Raw genomic sequence first — 19,119 nt, 5'->3', positions numbered from 1 at the left:
TGATGAATTTACTTAGGGGTCTCTTTGTTGACTGAAATAAACTGTCATTTTGCCAAACTGCAATTTCAACACACAGGTCGTCCCGAAACGTTGTGAGCAGATTGTCTCAAAGATTTTAAAAATGTTATGTGTCTATCAGATAAAGTATTGATTGAATTCCACGATACACAGTTTCACTGAGTCATATGGTTGACCTACATGAAAAGCATCCACAATATAAAGCCTCACATGAAGCAAAATGTCAAAGCTCTATATCGGCGCACTTACAACTCCATGCAGCTACAATAGCTACCTCTAAAGACGATAGCTAAACTGTAGATTTAAAGGTTTCAATGAAGAGAACAGGCATGTTGTGTGGCTATAGTGAGATTAAAGACTGCTTTTTTTTTAATCATAATTATTGCTGTAAATATATTTAATACTTAATTTCTGATGACTTCTTCTTGTTGTATGATTATCTAAAACTTTTTTTGTTTGTTTTTTTTGGTGGCTGACCATGTTTTTATAGCCAGAACAAAATGTTCTGTGTTTGCAATGTAAATGTAAATAAGCAGATGTTCTGGTCAGATTGACAAATGCTTCACTACTGCAACAGTATTTTTAGTCAGTGGTGGAAAAGGTATACAGATCCAAAACAGCAATGTAAAAATGCTTCATTATAAGGGACAGTCCTGCATGAGAAGTCCTAATTAAGTAGAATATGCATTAGCAGAAAAATATAGCTGAAGTATGTAAAAGTATGTTTTTTTTTCATCCGACAGCGTTTTGTACACAGGGTCACCCAATCTGAGGGGTGGTAAGATGATAACATCGTGTTGCATTTTCAAAACTTGATATATTACACATCATGGCAATTATCAATCAATTTAAAAGTGAAGCTGTAAAAACAAATATAGTAGAGTGGAAAGTAAAATATTTGTCTCTGAAATGTAGTGAAGAGGCAGTAATATGTTGCATAAATTGGAAGTACTCAAGTAAAGTACAACTACGTTAAGAGTGTAATTATTTGACTAAATGTATAGTTCCTTTCCACCACTGTTTTTTTTTAGAGTTTCACGATGTGTGACTGGAATTGGTTTGTACCCAAACACAATACATAACACGCTATCCTTTTTCTTGTTGCATTTGTATTTGCATTTGCAGTTCGCATTGACGTTTGCAAGTGCCCTCTTTCTCGTAGAGCATCAAACTTCATTTGAATCTAATGAACTTCCCCCCCCCCCCCCCCCCCCGTCCAGACACCCATGATGTAATGCGTTTCATTTAGCAACTTTTATTATGCAAAGAATTTCATCATCAGCGTGCAAACCAATCACGTGGAAAGAACTGCCGGCATTGGTCGAGGGCAGCTGTCAATCAAATAAGTGTGTGCGTCATTTCCGTTGTCAGGTGGTGCTGTCGCTGTGGAAAGATGCGATCAGCGAAGAGCGGAGGCTTTTCCTTAATTGCTCATTTCAGTAACGGAGGCTAAACACCCTGAAACCAAACCTCTGTGGGCTCTCCCGTTGAAGCGAGAAGACCCGTGCATCCACCACGGCGTTTACGCAAGAAATGCCCATGGTTTAAGGAGACAACGCACACTTTACCCGGCGGTTTTGGCTCGAGGTAAGCGAAGGTGGGTGACTACGTTGCTATCTAGCTTTCTGGCACGGCTAGCCAGCTGTAATGTACTTTGTTTAAATGGCCTCCCGGCTGCTCCGTGAGCCTCCGGCTTTTGGCGTTAGCTCACGTCGCGTCGCCGGCGACCATATTTAAACCTCTCGGGTAGGCGAGAATTGACGCTGAAGTAAGTCGGATCATCCAAGCTAACAGCTGCTCGGTGTAGTTTGCACCGCGAGCCCAACTCCTTGTTGTGTTGCGCGTGCCCCCTTTGTGTGACCGGTGAGCCCGGAGCTGCCGTCACGTAATTTAACCGAGGAAATTCAGCCGGCTTTGCCGTTTTTTTTTGTTTTTTTTTTGGTATGTGCACTAAAGCCTGGTCGCGTGTCGCCCGACGTGACTATTAACCGACTAACTAAATAATGTGCGCGTTGTATTTATTTAGCGCCTCGAGTCGGACCGTGCGCCGTGCGATGCGGTTCGCTGCGTGTGTGTGTGTGTGTGTTTTTTTTAAACGTCTCGGTGCGTTTAAAGAGTTATTGCTGGTCGCGAAAACCCGTTAAGCGTCCGGCCACTCGAGTTACGAGCTGTCCGTGGAGTGGGTTTTGTCCCCCCCCCCCCCAAAAAAAAAAAGTATGCAGGGCATTAACGTCAAGCGTTTCGCTCCGCGACTCGTGTCGTTTTTTTGTTGTTTTTTTTTTATCACCGCCCCCCCCAGCTGCCGGGGACCGAGCGGTGTCCAGACCTTTGTGGTCCCAAAATGGCACCAAACGACGCGTGACAGTCCGTGTGCAATCGTAATTCGTTTTCGTCCGAGTGGTCGACAGCGTGACCTTGTGTCCGCAGCCTTGTCGTGTGGTCAAGGGCCTTCTTCTTGCGATAATGTAGTCAACAACTTGCAGCTTTCAGCCGGACGCTGTGCTTGCGAACTGACGCGAGTTGAAATGTCACCCGAGCAGTATTATGCACTGTTGAGGTTCTTTCTGACTTTTGGGTTTGATCTATTTGTTGATTTGGAAACGATCTCGATGGCTTTATTTTTGCAGTGCACTACCTGCTACTTACTTTTTTTTCTTTTTTTTTCCTTTCTCTGTCCATCTTGATATTACCCTGAGTTTGCATGCAAGCTTTTCTTGCAGAGCCAGACAAGTGGTATGGAGTCTGGGTGGGTGGATCTTGAGACACCTACATGGTTGTTTTGTTCTGATACTATTTAAGGAACCCACATTTCTCGTGGGCACTGGCAGCGTGTCTCTCCTCCTTTTGTGCGATATGATTCAGAGGGCTGTATCTGTTCTTGGCCTCCCTCTGGTACAGTCAGAGGCAGAGGCAGTCTTGCTTGCCAGATCACTGGCTGTGCAGAGAGGCACAGCAGTGTCAGAAAAGGATAGCTGTGTGCTGTCATCGCACTGATGTCATTTAGGTCAGTGTGCATTAGTTGGTTATATTGACCTTTGCATTTTAGATGTGTCTGGGGTTGGCTCCGCAGCACTGCAGCTGGTTTTTAGTAGGTAGACGAATAGCCTTGGGTCCCTTTGCTGTGTGTTGTGTTGCCGATTCTGTGAATGAGTCAGTTTAGTGTTATAAGTCCAAGGTGCATGAATTACCATGTTTTTTTTTTCTTCTTCACTGATTATGCATATGAGGGACGGTGCCTGTCAGCTCTGGCTTGGTCTGCTTATTTTACTTTATCTAGCAGCCCTTCAAGCATTCAACCAACAATATAAATGGTATTTATTTGGCAGCAGAGGAAGCCGCATGCATGCACATTGTTATTTCTGCCAACCGCTTTGGCCGCTGGATGAAAAAGGTTAAATAATTTCACGCCTGGGAGCCTCATGAATTGCAGTAGCTGATTATCCATTGTCTTGCGCTCTCTAGAGTAAGCTGCTCTCTTACTATTGGCAGCGTGACTTGGTGTCACTCTTGCTTCTGCCATAAATGCTGTCAGAAAACCTCAGCTCATCAGACTCAGTGGGTGATGACTAGTGGAGATGGAGACAGATGGGCGAGAGACATGATGATGACACTGTCTGCTGTCTGGGATCACAAAAAGCCTCATGGAAGTGAGAATTCATACCAGCCCATACTGACTGCCAACTGTCCTGCCTCCTCGCTGCCCAAAAACGCCAACTGGCGAGTGGTGGTGCACGATGTAGTTTTGAAACAGGAAGATGGCCGAATTCATTAAAGAAAAAATAATTTTCTGGACTTTGTTCCACTTGCAAGGCTGATTTATATGCGCTGAAGTTTTTATGTCGGTGTCTGGTTTACAGTTCGAGATGCTTCGGATTGTGTTTGTCTGACTCACTTCTCTTATGCAGTTAGCTGAAATAGACACAGCATGGTTATCAGTGACATTTCTACTTCAGATATGTCACTTTCTGTTGCCCTGCTCGTTGATATTACTTCTATGAGCTGCGTTTTATTTCTATGGTCAGTAAGATACATGTCAGAGGCTTGTGGGCACTCTCTTATCAGCGTCGTCACCTGAACGTTAAGCATTTCATTGGGACAGCAGGGTGACTCATCCCTCTCAGTTCAGGGCACTACTTCCCTGTTACAGGAAACAGATGGGGTTTCATCACATAGGAACTTGGTAAACAAAGCATACCTCTTGCTCTCTGAATTCTGGGAGGTAGATGTGCTGCGGCGGTTAGAGTAGTTTGGGTAATGATGATGTGTCACACTGTCCCTGGTTCTTCTGCCATGCAAGTCTAGTTCCTTATCATAGTGAAAGGGCTCGTTTATTTTTGTTTCAGCCTTGTCAGAACACGCATGTCCTGTCAGAGGAAGGTCTGCACAGATAAGCTGGTTGTACAGATTCTGAGATAAAAACACGCAGATTAAGAGTGGAAGGATTTTCTAAACCTGTGTCCACTGCAGCAGGAAAGCTAAAGATTAGGGAATTAAAAATGCTTCTGTTTAAAGAGTCTTGTGCTAGTGCATTTACATAAAGCGCCAGCCATTTAAATTGCCGATTGTGACACGTTCACCTGTTGGGGAGATTGAATCTGAGGTGTTACCCTTGACGCCAGCAGCCATTATTCTGAATGGAGCTGTAATGGGCTTACATTCACACTGAGGTGTTAGTAAATGTGAGGATGGGATATTTAAAATAGGCAGGGTGGAGCTGCCCTGGCGATTATCCTTCTTTCACCTGTGTTCTCAAATCCTTGCACTCAACCAACCTTTATTTTTAAATACTATCATCGCCTATTTATAAAACTATTCCCCGGGTTACAGATTACTGATGGTATTTTTGACATCCATTGAGAGTTTGCATCTTTTCAGCCACGTGTACACACTTTCCCTTTAACTTTACTATCTTTATCCCTTGTACTAATGAGATTTATTCCCCCGTAGAGCTCCAGTATGTCCAAGCGGCGCTCGTCGGAGAGGGGGGCTGGAGAGACATCAGGCAGAGCCAGCAAGCTGCAATGTCCTGGGATATCCGGCAGTAATGCCAAGCGAGCTGGGCCCTTCATCCTTGGTGAGGGAGCTACTAGTATTTGCTAAACAGTTGAAAAGTCTTAGGATCGCTGCCTGTCAAAAACATCTGCGTGGATGAAAATGTTTGTGATTGTGTGCGAGTGCAGGAAACAAGGAGAAGGTATTTGTGCATATGAATTGTGAGGTGTCTCCGTGTGTATGCACGTCTGAGACAAGAATGTGAAAAATTTTGCTGATCTCATGACATTGGCCTGAAAGGTCTGAGTCTGTGTTGGAGCGAGGTTATTTCCTCCCACTGGAGAATGCATTTCTCTGCCATGCTCTGAAATGTGTATGGTCCTCTCAACTCCCCCACTATTTGCAATACAGAGTGCCAAAGAAAACATTCATCACCAGGGGTGTTAATGGGCACATCCACATGCAGACTTTAATGAGTTTCAGCGAGAGCACACACTCCAGCATGTAGCCTGCCGTTTGGTCATGCAGCTGTTTCTTTTTCTTGTCCTTGCAGGGCCTCGCCTGGGCAACTCACCAGTGCCGAGCATAGTGCAGTGTCTGGCCAGGAAAGACGGCACTGATGACTTCTATCAGCTCAAAGTAAGTCTGTCTGGGGTGTTTTTTTTCTTCTTTCTCGTAAACACAATGGGGGGGAGAAACCGCACAAGTCGATTTAAAATTGAGCATATTATTCAAAAGAAAGCTACGATTTCCCAGTAGACATCTGAACCTTTGACCTTCCTGCTGCAAGTGTTCATTTTATTGCTCCCCCGCTTCAGTCTGGCACAAACAGCAAAACCTCGGGGGCTAAACTGTTTACTGGGGCTATCCAATGTCTGTTAACAAAGCAGGGGGCTACAGAGCCATGGAAGGGGAGGAAGGTAGTGCCCCACCTGGAATGTCAACTCTTACCCCCCCCCCCCACCATGTAGTAAGTCAGTGTGCAACCCTCCTCTTTATACCAGTGATTACAGCACCTCAGTGTCTCCTGCACAACTTGTTTACTTCACATGGGGATATGAACCACAGAAAGCTGCAGTCCAGCTCAGCTTTGTCATGTCCACTCCAGACTATAATTTGTTTTTAAACTCTATGCAGATGTAATTTAATCTCATGTCTCCAGTCATCAAGTTTTGTGACTGAAGAAATGGATGCAGCTGGTTTTGTTTGTTTATTTTTCGCTGCCTGTCCCTGTATGAGCTCCTGTCTTGTGACCTCTAATGTTTGCTCTGCTCGTGTGCTTTTGGTTACGGTAGATCCTGACGCTGGAGGAGCGAGTGGACTCTGCTGGGGAGACTCAGGAGGAGCGACAGGGGAAGATGCTGCTGCACACAGAGTACTCCCTCCTTTCTCTGCTGCACAACCAGGATGGGGTGGTCCACCACCACGGCCTCTTCCAGGTAGATTGAACGTTATGTCTCCGTTGACAGGTTTTATGATATGTTGTTATAAACCTGCATGTAGTCAAATAATTAAAAACATGGACCAAAAAAAAAAAAAAAAGAAGAGTGTCTCCATAGTTTATGGTGTATTACTCAGCACTGTGTGGGTGAACTTTCTGTATAATTAAGTTTGATAAATACAGCAGCATCACCATGGAGAAGTTTCTGTCAGTTCAGAATATGGTTTCATCATGCAAGTAACTGCATGCTCTTATCAGCACACTAATAACAGCAGTGAGCTTATCATTACTCCAGCTAGCTGCCTGTATTTTCCTTATCAAGGTTGTTTCAATGGAGAAGTGGGAATACCATTAAAGGCTATATTTATCTGCAGTCGTTTTCTCTTCACAGCTCCATCCATTCACAATGAGGCCCCCCTCCCTCACCTGTCTTCCCCATCCGCCTCCTCCTCTAACTTTGTTATTGTTCCATCTGCCCTCTCTCTCTCTCTCTCTCTTGCTCTCTCGCTCATTCTCCATTTTCCTTCTTTGTCTCTCTTTCACATCCTGTCTGTTCCACTCTGTTCTCAGAATAGCAGCATTGAGCCATGCACTCTTGATTCATTTAGGCCTGAAACATCGATTGGATTATTATAGTGCATCTCCACTGTGAGAGAACCAGTTAATAATGTTCTCTTTCAGTGGTGCTGACTGCATCTACAAAAAAAAAAAAAAAAAAACCTGATACAGAAATCAATAATCAAGAAGTGGTGACTCTGCTTTGGCTGGAGTTGGAAGGAGAGGGATGACCTTTGTTATTTGTCCTCCTCCACCCAGTGTGGTGAGGTGGACGTGTCTTATTCATATTGGCTATATGCAGGTAGGATTGATGCTCTCTACCCTCTTATGTCTTTCTGAGCTGAATGAATCAGCTTTGTCAGCAGATATAGTCGAGGAATCCATTCTATTTGATGCATTTGTGGATGCCTCCTCATACACTGACTGGATACTGGTGGGAAATGCTTCAGAACTATGTCAGCAATTCTGTTCACTTACAAAGTAAGCTTTCTGCCAAAGGTTATTTCTCACTCTTCCCTTTGTTGTTATTCTCCAGGATCGAGCCTACGAAATAGTGGAGGACATGGAGGCCAATAAGGTGCGCAAGATGAAGAAGCGGATCTGCCTCGTCCTGGACTGCCTTTGTGCTCATGACTTCAGCGACAAGACGGCAGATCTAATAAATCTCCAGCACTACGTCATAAAAGAAAAGCGACTGAGCGAGCGAGAGGCCATCGTCATTTTCTACGATGTGGTGCGTGTGGTGGAGGCTCTTCATAAGGTGAGTCTGCAGGGGGAACTGCTCGAATGCAAGCTCCCCACAGAGTGCATGAAAGAAAGTATGAATATACAGTTTTCTGTTTACATCAACAGAAACCTCGGATACTACAATGTTTTGTTAACTGTAGGAGAAATTGTTTTGTTATTGTTTAGGAGCTGCACATCCTTTCTGATTACTCATTTCCCATACTTGTGTGCCACTCCCAGAAACAAACTGATTGGTATGATACTATGATTCACGAAGCGCAATGTGACCAAACTTTTTTTTTTTTTTTTTTTTTCCCTCCTCCTCTTTGCTGCCTGCAGAAAAACATCGTGCACAGAGACCTCAAGCTGGGAAACATGGTGCTGAACAAACGGTAAGACGTTGCTCAATCATTCATTCAGTCTTCTCAATCAGCCAGCTGGCCGCTAACCTCTCCTATTATACCGGGTCAGCAGTTTTAGCCTACTAGTAAGTCATTCTGTCCGAGCTCACGTGTGCGAAAGGCCTCAACCGGCCCCAGCACCCTGTATCCATTGTGCATTTGGCCCTTAAACCTGAGCAGAGGGCACATTCTTAGACTAAAAGTGAGATCAGTCTCAGGAACCTAAAGCCCGGCTCTCTTGTGCCTGATTGTCAGTCTGTGGCTGTGTGTTGGATAAAGGCTGATGATTCATTCCTGATGTTTTTTTTTTTTTTTTTTTTTTTTTTAATGTAGGGCGAACTGGACTCTGGTGCAAAACAGAACACTGAGTATGCTTCTGCTTTGTTCTCAGTGGGAGAGTGTTTTGGGGTTGGGGGGTATGAGTAATGCTACATAGCACACAGGACCCTGTTGAGTGCACCTCGGGTCACAGAATGCTGCTGGGCCGTGCAGAATGGAAAACTACTCATCTGTAAACCCTCTTCAGCCACTTTATGTAGGGAGTATATGAAAGAGTGGGTGGGGGTGAAAACTACTTTCTCAGTGAGAATGCAAAAAATATTTTTCCCGCTTTACAAATTGAAGACATTTTGTCATTTAAAAAGATGCAAGTTGTGCAGAGACCATCCCACAACATGCATGCGGAAGGACTGAATGACTAAAGCTCGCACTCTGCGTTCCTACGTTCGCTTACACGCACCTTCGCTGAAGAGCGGTCACGTCATGCACAGAGCGAGCACAATCTGGGAGCTGTCCCACGGACTGTTCAGCAACTTCTCGTACATGATCCACTTGTCTGGGCATGTGCACTGACTTGTCACACTCTGTGGCTCATCTTTTTACCCCATTGCGTACTCTGGGTTTTGCATCAGCACCCATAAATGCCATCAGCAGCAGCAGCAGCAGCAGTAGTAGCAGTAGTGATGAAACAGGAGAGTGTTTTGGCCAGGGGAGGAGGAGGGTGGCGTGAAAGGAGCAGACCAGTGGAACACTCCGTCCCAGCTGGAGATGAAGGAGAGGCCTGCCAAAGGCCCCATAGCTCAGAGCTGACTCACACCGCAATGCACGTCACGCGCGCACACACACACACACACACACACACACACACACACACACACACACACACACACACACACACACACACGTGCACACACAGTTGTCATTTATTTACCCTTTACTTTGCCTTTTTTTCTTTCACACTGCAATCCCTTTCCTGCTTCTATTGTCCTTCTGATTTATCTCTTTTGTCATAACCTTTTTTTTTCTTTTCCCTTTTCCCTGATGCATCATACTTGCTCGTTCATGTTTTCTCCTCACCCCACCCTGGATGTGTGAATGTACAGTCAGTATGGGGAAGAATACGCTCAATTTAGAGGAAGACCGATTACAAAATCCCCTCTTCTCTCGTGTCGCTTTTTGTCACTCTGGGAAACGCACCGATGCCATCAAAAAGCTCAGCAGTTTATGCAAGAATGATGCGATTTCCTCTCGCAGAGCCAGCTGTTCTAAAAGCAGGATGTCATAAATCAATCTGCAGGGTCATTGATGATGTATGGCAGATTTGTGCTGACTTCCTAAATTGTATTCTTATTGTGAGGATACATAGCCATATATGGACATATTAAGTTTTTTTTTTTTTTTTTTTTTTTTTTTTTTTTCTGAATACAGTGAGCATGGAGAAGAAAAAAAAAATAATGCTAGAATCTTCTTTAAAATCCCTTTTCTGAAAAGTGTTTTTAGGTGCAATCAGGTAAAAATATCCCCCGTTAGCATTAAAAAACATAAAAGTATCTTAACGATAAAGTCTGGATCTTTTTGAAAACACCTCAAATCTTTGTGTCCCATCAGTTCTGAGAAACGAAATTTGTTGCAATTTGCCCTGCGTTTAACCTCCTTTATTGTCAGCTGGTGTATTTTCATCAGGGCATTGTGGGGAGGAAGAGAGAAGTCATGGGGCCTGTTTGGATTTCTGGTTTCCGGACTTACTCAGGGTCACATGACCGGGAAGCAGAGATGATGTGGTCTCTCTCTCTCAGTCCTCAGGGACCCTCGCCTCACGAGGCAAACATGCAATTTAATTTACCCAATCTCCGGTGCAAGAATAGAAGCCTGGGTCGTGATGCACACAGACAAAAGAACAGACTCCTCCATGAAGGAAGCTTTTATGTGAAGGGTCCTTGAAGCGTCGCGCTCTGTTCCCCTGGCCCATCCTCATACAGATCACAAGGCCACTGCACGGTGAGAGAGACTTGGATCACAAAAGCTGTTGGAAGTGATTGGCTCACGCGCGGCGCTGGAAATTATGTGGAGTGAACGCTCTATGGGGAGCGTCGAGATTAGAGCGTTTGGTTGAAAATTGAGTGTCTGACGGGAATTGGCTCCAGACGCCGTAATGGGAGCAGCGAATGTGTGTGTGATGGAGCAGGGTGTGAAAGTGAGAGACAATTGGGGAAGCTGTTGACCTGAGGCTTTTTTAGAAAGGGGATGTGGGTGATGAGCGTGATCCAGAGAGGACCCGTGCTGTCGACGGTGGCTGCTGCTGCGCTCCTGTGCTTTAGAGTTCTTTTTTTTTCTTTTCTTCTTCTTTCTTTTTTCCGGCGTGTGCACGTTCAGCGGGTGCACCTAAAGTTGTGGCGCGCTCGTGTACACATTTGAACTCTTCTCGAGCTTTATACATGCATTTGCCGACCCATCACCACGCAGGCTTAGTCATCGAGACGATTGTCCTAAGCCACAGGTTGACGCGCGCGTTTGTCAAAGCGCTGCTTTTTTTGTTTTTCAATTCTCTGTTCAAAAGAACAGTTGATTGTCTCACCGCTTTAGTACAGTTCGGTTTCATTCAGTCATAAGCAAAATAAATGTACTTTGATGACCGAGTGAAAAATCTTTTAGTGTTATGTTGTTTCCACTGAAACCAAATTGATCAAAGATCACTTGTGTAAGTGCCACTTTTGACAGAAGTGGTTTTGTTCTCGAAAGGTCTGTAGGAAGATGGTCACTGGCGAAAACCACCATGCTGGAAATACTTTATGCAGAGCATCAGAGCTTCTACAAACTTAAGTACAAGAGCACCTAGGACAGATAAAAACATTTAATGTGAAACTTTCTCTACAAATGCATAAAGAGATTTATCTACAATAAACCCTCAATGCAGGGTGCTCGAGAGTTTAAATGGCCGTCACGTCGAAAACGATCACCTGTAGTTGAAACTGAAGGGTATTTAGAAGATGTCGGGTTGAATGAGAACTCTGTGCTTTCAGAGCAGTTGTTGTCTTAAAATCCGTTGTATACTTGTATATATGCTACGTACCGAATATGTCTTCCTGCTGAAAACTTTTGCACAAAGTCTTTCGGTCCTATTCCCTGTCCTGACTTTGTTCACATTTGAAATAAGGATCAGGGCGAAGGTGTTTTCCTGGAAGTTCGACACACTCCTTTCAAAATAGAAAATGTGCCAGTTGCCACCGAGGAATCGTGCACCTGTTAACGTACATGGGACAACTAAATCAAAGCTATTTTTGAGGACATTTTGCAAGCCATTGTGGACGTCAAAGATATTGCTTACCGTTCTTTAAGAATAACAAAATGTGCTTGTATGGCCTACTGAATGTGTCTTCTCTAATATAAGGAGATAGGAGACCTCTAATAGGACTGGGAGTGGGTACTCTCTGTTTGGCATCTGAGATCCTGATGTATGTTTTTAAGGCCCAGTGAACTGTAATATTATCAAAACAACAAGGAAAGATCTTCCTTTCCGTCAGCCTGTTTTTTTTTTTTTTTTACTTCTTTAGAGTTGTGAGTGCAGCGCAGTGTTTCACTTCCACAAGCAGTGGGAATATTTCGGGCAATTATCAGAAGTATAGAACATATATTTATCTGGTGCGTTTTGTGTTTGCTTACAGGACTCACCGGATCACCATCACCAACTTCTGCCTGGGAAAGCACCTGGTGAGCGAGGACGACCTGCTGAAAGACCAGAGAGGAAGTCCGGCCTACATCAGCCCTGATGTGTTAAGTGGTGAGTGGCAAAAACAGCCGTTGCACGCCTGTACTTTTTAAAAAGACACTGGATACGTCACGCAAGGTGCTCTTCAGACAGTCAGAAAGTGCTGAAAAGCATCCGACATCCCGTAGGTGGAAGAGGGGAGGGGGTCAAGTGTATCGCCCAGATTTTGTCACTTACAGAAACCAATCCCAACAGTCTCGCCTGTTTTTTCAGGGATTGTCTCAAGTGTACACAAGTGAGTGTGCAAACCTTCATCGCTGCCCACTGTTAGGAGTGAAGTAGGATTGTCCAGTATATTAACTGCAAGTGGAACGGAGTTGTCAAAAGACCAGAAAGTTCTGGTTAGAAGTGTGACCCATGCTGATCTGGGTCCAGACGGGATCCTGAGATTCTTTACAATTGCGTTGCGTAACGTTTTAGCAGTCAGTCTTGGGTTTGATTTTCCAGTTATTAAGCAACAAGGAGGTTATGTTGCAATCCGGAAAACAAAAAATAGCTTCTTTTGCTGCTTATGTTTGTGTAATCACAGTGATGTTGCATTTTATCGCGCGTGTGTGTGTGTGTGTGTGCGTGTGTGTGTGTGTGTGTGTGTGTGTGTGTGTGTGTGTGTGTGTGTCTGCAGAGGAAGCTCCTCTCCCCTTTGTGAAACATTTGTTTTGTCTGGGGGGAAAAAAAAAAAAAAAAAAGAAGCAGAAACCCATTTTCATTGTCCGGCTTCACAATGCTTATTTGTCGGAGTAAATATATGCACACCTGAGCACCACACGCATCGCTGTTCCTGCATGTTTTTCAATGGAAGACCTCGGTTCCATCGGTTTAACTGCTGATTTCCAGAGCAAGCAGAGGAGAAGTGTCTTTCACGTCCAACCAGTTGGGAACTGTAGATAAAACCGCAGCATAACGTGACAAGCGCACAATTAAACATAGCTTCAGTGACTCATGCACTGATGACTCACTGGAGGGAAACTACTCCCATCTACCCCTTCCCCTCCCATCCCCCGCCTGTGTGTGTGTGTGTGTGTGTGTGTGTGTGTGTCACAAGCTTTAACGTAATTGCCTGCTGCTGTTGCTGCCGTCTCCCTGGCTGTAACAACACTGCCTATGGTCATGCACAGCCGTGATGCTCCACCCTCACTAGCTCAATGTTGTTGTTTTTTCTCTCCTTGTTGATCCGCGACCGATTCAATGTCTCCGGGTGGATTATAAAAACAGTTTTTTTTTTTTTTTTTTTTTTTTTTTTAGTGTGTTCTTGGGAATATAATGGATGTGGAGTCTATGCATGCTCATTTTGTCCACGAAAGTGATGTGACGGGACTTGCGCTTGTCAAAGGGTTGATCACTCCTGAGTCACACAGATCCTGATCCCCCCTCCTCCCCGTCTCCAGGTCGGCCGTACCGTGGTAAACCCAGTGACATGTGGGCTCTTGGCGTGGTGCTGTTCACCATGCTGTACGGCCAGTTCCCCTTTTATGACAGCATACCTCAAGAACTCTTCCGCAAGATCAAGGCTGCCGAGTACTCCATCCCAGAGTGAGTGTTTTGTCCTGGTGGGGATTTATTTTAAGCACTGGAGTGGCACTGCTCTGACAACATGGCAAATTAAAAGCACGAAGTCAATTCTATTCACTGTGAAGGGGAGTGAAATGAACTGATGGCTTTCCAGGTTCTTCCTCCAAACAAAATGAATCATTATTTGTGTTTTTTTTTATACCAGAATAATAATAATATTAAAAAAAAATAATTAAAAACCTCTATCCTGGATTAAAGGTGTAGTTGTAGCCTTGACAAGGTGCACAGATCTTCACTAAAATGCAGGAAAAAAAAAAATGAATACCAGAAACGTATATACATTTGCTTACAGTTTACCACATTTCATGCTCAGCTTGGAGCCAAAGCAATGACCGCTATGATCGTTCACAATTGGTTTTGTAGATTTGTGACACACATTCTTTGTAATTTAATCCGTCCCTTTATGATCTTTCCACCTCCTCTTAGGGACGGCCGTGTGTCAGAAAACACGGTGTGCCTCATCCGAAAGCTGCTGGTGCTCGACCCTCAGCAGAGGCTGACTGCAGGAGAGGTGCTGGAGTCACTCAGTGCCATCATTGCCTCATGGTAATTGCTCCCCCTGCTGGATATTTGAGCCACTACAACAGACGTGTGGTGTCAGGTCTTGGATTGCAGTTCGTTTGTCTGCGCTCGCTTGTTTCCTGCTGTTGGCTATGAACTAATTGCACATTGTTAAATTAGAACAAAAAAACCCCCCAAAAAATACAACTTGACAGTTGGGAATTGCCAAGCATGTTGTTTTGTTTACTTGATCGCAGGCAGTCTGTTTCGTCGATGAGTGGCCCTCTGCAGGTGGTTCCGGATATTGACGACCAGGTCAACCATCCAGAACATCTGCAAGAGGTAAGATCTGATCCCAGATCGGGGCTTACAGGCCCAAAGGATGGATATGTGTAGTTTACTCCGAGTATGCTTGATGTCTTGTGAGATGCTAACATGAGCAACTGTTGAGGTTAAATTATCGAATAAATCCGGTTTAAGACTGGTTTCACACAATGTTTACATTTTTTTTTTTTTTTTTGATTTCATTGATTTTTACAGCAATAATCGCAGCACATTGAACTGAATATGTTTTCTATCTCCAGGCCAAGGTGATAGAAGAGTCCTCACAGTACGAGTTTGAGAACTACATGCGGCAGCAGCTGCTGCTGGCTGAAGAGAAGAACACTATCCACGAAGCCAAGAGCTTTCTCACCAAGCGGCAGTTTGGCAGCATCCCACCTGTTAGGCGTCTGGGCCACGACGCCCAGCCTGTCAGCCCGCTAGATGCTGCCATCCTGGCACAACGATTCCTCCGGAAGTAGTCCCCCAACCACCTGGTCCAGCCTCTCTGGCCTCCACGGGAAGTACAGGAACCTGCAGAGTCCAGAGAGGACTTCGGAGGATGAGCCCCGGAACTGAACTCGCCTACAGGAGGCCTGACCCCAGCTAGGGTACAGACGGCCCCCACATGTAGGTGGGCTTTAGGCAGGCTGGGTGGAGCAGACGTGAGGCGGGCACCGGAGCAAAACTGCCAACCCAGAACTTCACTCCCCCGTGTCTGGATCCTCCAGTGGAACATGGAAAGGCCTGCAGGAAGATCTGAACCAAAGGTTCCTCGCCCTCAGGTTGCCCACAGTCACATCTCACTGTGCAACAACCCTTGATGGCCCAGTCACACCCGGCGCTGACCCGAGGCTCTGCCTGGAGCGTTGAAGAAACCATTAACCCCGTATTCCTCCTCCTCCTCCTCCTCCCCCCCTCTCCCCCGAGATCCTCCTACTGGAACACTTTCCCCATCAATTCTGGGCCCCCTCAGCAATAGAGGACCAGAGTCATGTAGCAACCCCTTCTCTTCCTAGTGGTTAATGGTATTGCCTCAAGTCAGATCACTTGATTACAGATGTCACTTCTGTATACCTCCATTCCACCCTCCTCCTCCTCCTGGTCCTCCTCCTCGTCCTCCTCCTTTTCCTCTCTTGTTTCCCCGTATAGAAAATGATCCTGGTCCTGTCTGTAACTCTGACTTCAAATCAATCTACCTCTCTGTCTCTCTTCTCTGTTGGTAAACCATGCTCACTGTTCTGAGACAAGGGATTGTAACAATTGAGTCTTGATGCCACCAGTGACATAAAGCATTAGTGTTTTCTGTTGGAGTGATAATGCTTTGAAACCTTTTTCAGCGGTTTCAAAAAACAAAACAAAACAAAAAAAATCGGAATAAGCTTTTTCTCATATTTACCTTAAAACGTAGCATTTTTATCCCCATATTTGCATTGAAGAAAGAACAGAATATCAAAGTACGTGTACAAGCATCCTTTGATATTTGCCGAATGCATTGTCTCCTGCTTTTGCTCATTCCTGTGGAAATCTATTTTTTAGCATCTAGGCAGCTAGTGTGAGGTACCTGGAAGTCACAATGCCAAGAACTGAATGGGGAAAACTGTTGGATCCTTCCTGCCAAGGCATATCGATGGTAACGCTTCCTCAGTGCCACTATAGTGAAGAGCAGGCGCTGTCATGTTTCTATTGCCAAAAAAAAAAAATTAAAAAAAAAAAAAAATCTTGTCTTAAATTTACTCTTAGCCAAGGAAACCGGTACCCGCAGACTTATTCAGAATCAAATGGCTTCCAGGTATTCCAACTCCCCCCCGCCCCTCCGTTTCTCCTTATCAAGACAGATCATGGGACAAAGTGTTTTTCAGTATGAATGTGAACCGTCACTCTACGCTTTGATATGTCCGCAGTATCCATTAGTGTGCGTGTTGTGCGCGTCGGGCCGGGCAGAATAAGAGCCTGTGGCGTACGTTCGCCTCGGCCAGCCTCAGACCCTTGAAGCTACCCTCCAGCCATTTGCGTTCTGTTACCTGGCCTGCCTCGGTGGCAGACACTGTGAAAAAAAAACCAGAGCCGTCTTTGCCGAGACGGGGCTTGACCGAATGTTTTGCGAGACGCGATCGGCAACGACCGCGCGTCCGTCGCCATTCTCGAGCCCTTTCTTTAAGCTCAGCTTGTACACGCTCGCACCATCTCACCGCGCAGGCTCTCCGGGAGACTCGCCGGTGGCTGGTAATCAATACTGTAATATTTCCAAGAAAAATTTAAATACAGACTCGTAGATTTTTAAGTTTAGTTGCGGAGTTTTCTTGGCAATCTCGATGCATTCTTCTCTTTTTTTTTTTTTTTTTTTTTTTTTTAAAATAATCTAAGTGTTTATTCAAACCTTGGCAAAGCTACTAACCAGTGACTGTTAGGCATCTGTACACTGCAACTTGCCTTTGCGTATTGGTACCTGCTTTCGGCTCTCTAGACTTCTTGCTATTTATATTCAAACTGATTGCATGAACATAGTCTCTGGAATGATTTCAAATGTCTGCACTTGTTCTATTTCTTTTTTTTTTTTTCTTGTAATTTCATGTTGATTTATTTATTCACTTGTGTAGAACCCTCCCTCTCCAACCTCCCCCCCCCCCACAACTCACTGGGGCTTGTATAACAGACATTGATTGTACACAGTCAACAAAATTTCCTTGAAATTGTCTGAGGCTTGATGTAACTTCCGCCAGTGAGACGGGCCCTAAATCTCTCCGCTCCCTCAGCTTTAAGAAGTGTTGTTAACTCCCCAACAGTGGTTCTACTTTAGCCATCTTGTTCTGATCTTTTGGATTACTAAATCATTTTCTTGCCATTTTTATGCCACAAAGTCTGTGGTCACCTTAAGCTACACTAATAATGAGACTGACTTTTGCATAGTTCTATTTTTTAAATAAAACAAAACGATACTCGCACATTTATCTTGATTTATGGGAGGGGTTTTGTAGTGGGTTTTTTTTTTTTTTTTTTTTTTTTTCTTCCTGTAATTATCCCTTAAATCCCCCACACAAAGGCTGCACTCTTTGGTCAGTATGTAAATAATGTACCATCGTGACTACGCCAGTCATACTGTATGTAGTTCAACCCAGTTAGATACCAACTGTCTTTCAACACATGCCGATTGACGTGTATTTTAGGCCACGTTGGCCACCAAACGCCACATCTGGAGGCTAAAACGATATGTAAAGAGAGCTGTCCGCTTTCTCCCACCTCAATGTGAATTCCATGGGTATACAGCAGTATTGTAGTGTTCGAGGTTGTTCATCAGAAAAGGGTGTTTTCCCCCGAACACCGTAGCCATCGCCGAATTCTGACGTTAAGTGATCGTCTGTGGAAAGTGTCCCGACGCCATCTTCCACGAGACGCAGTTACAGATTGGTAACTAGAGGTTTAAAGTAAATGTTATTATCTGTTCCCCCCCCACACACACACACACACCACCACCACCACCCTTATCGAAAAGTGTTTCACTTTCTAGCTAGTGGATTGTACCACGTTCAATGTTTGTTTTACGGAGTTGTATTGGTAGACTTGCATTGTGGACTGAAAAGCATGGAAATAGTGCGAGGTGAAGGTCTGTGTAAAACATGTGACTGTTGCATGATTTTTGACCTTGCGTAGGTGTGCCAGAGCAACTAAAATCTAAAGATGATTTACCCCTTCTGGGTCCTTTTTAAAAAAAAGAAAAAAAAAAAAAAAAGAAGCTAATTCTAAAGTAAGAATCCCCCCCCTCCTCCCTCCAACTGGATGAATAGTACAATTTTATAATTTTTCTAACATTTCAGTTGTTGTTTTTATTTTCACCCTGGTTTTAAAAGTTGTCAGTATATAACTGATATATTACTGACTGTTTCAACTGGAAACTTGGTGTAGGATGTGAAAAGTGGCGTAGTTTAAACCCAATGGGATAATGTGTTGTAAGCTGCTTGGTTGGACATGGGCATCTAAATACAGGAAAAACTGCGTAATTGTACAGATGAAAAACACGTTTGTATAAAAAAAAACAAAAAACATATTTTTCTACTTCATCAGATCTCTACATGCATGTCAGCAATAAACTTTGATATGGAAACATTGGACTTTTGTCATGCCTTGAGTGAATTCTCACAGTTCCCCACTGGGGGGAGCAGTTTTGTAAAAAATAAACCTGAAAGCAGCTGTTGGAGCAGAATGTTTAAATGTTCTTCTTGATCTGTACTTCCCCCACCGCATGGGGACAGTTCGATCTACAGAATAGGATCAGTTGTACTCCTGCGCGTGTGCTTTTACATTGTGATTACCGACATGAGGAACAACCAGAACACAGACAAACGGACTTCTCGTCCGTAGAGCCTCACTCTTGTGGCGAGTCTGGTTTTGGACCAGATTGTGGTAGACGTGCTCCAACAGGAAGCCTCCCGCTGACTCTTGACAGCACTGCGGTACCCTCTGGGCTGCTCGGCCGATCCACACCTCCCCTCAGGTCGAGCTGGCCACAAAATACGCACGGAAAACATATGGAAACCCCATCGCGAGCG

The 19,119-nt window shown here is 44.6% G+C and overlaps 1 protein-coding gene across 2 annotated transcripts; it reads left to right on the top strand.

Annotated features, from left to right (window-relative positions):
• Window positions 1-1,411: 1,411 nt before the first annotated feature.
• stk40 (serine/threonine kinase 40) lies at window positions 1,412-18,674 on the top strand. Of its 2 annotated transcripts, none has more exons than XM_069703832.1 (11): window positions 1,412-1,605; window positions 4,966-5,092; window positions 5,564-5,649; window positions 6,306-6,449; window positions 7,545-7,769; window positions 8,075-8,127; window positions 12,078-12,193; window positions 13,567-13,711; window positions 14,177-14,296; window positions 14,509-14,593; window positions 14,836-18,674. In XM_069703832.1, exons 2-11 carry the CDS (start codon window positions 4,975-4,977, stop codon window positions 15,052-15,054), a joined length of 1,311 nt encoding a protein of 436 aa, XP_069559933.1. In that variant the 5' UTR covers window positions 1,412-1,605; window positions 4,966-4,974; the 3' UTR covers window positions 15,055-18,674. The 2 variants fall into 2 exon arrangements, with proteins under 2 accessions (XP_069559933.1, XP_069559932.1); XM_069703831.1 differs by having other exon boundaries at window positions 1,412-1,615.
• Window positions 18,675-19,119: the final 445 nt, after the last annotated feature.

The sequence above is a fragment of the Brachyistius frenatus genome, unplaced genomic scaffold (genome assembly GCF_029030835.1).
Source record: "Brachyistius frenatus isolate BFR_SWC_R1_liver_20210118 unplaced genomic scaffold, ASM2903083v1 Contig_48, whole genome shotgun sequence".
Classification (NCBI taxonomy): domain Eukaryota; kingdom Metazoa; phylum Chordata; class Actinopteri; family Embiotocidae; genus Brachyistius; species Brachyistius frenatus.
The sequence above is the reverse complement of the archived record's forward strand: the minus strand, read 5'-3'. Positions and strand labels throughout refer to the sequence as shown.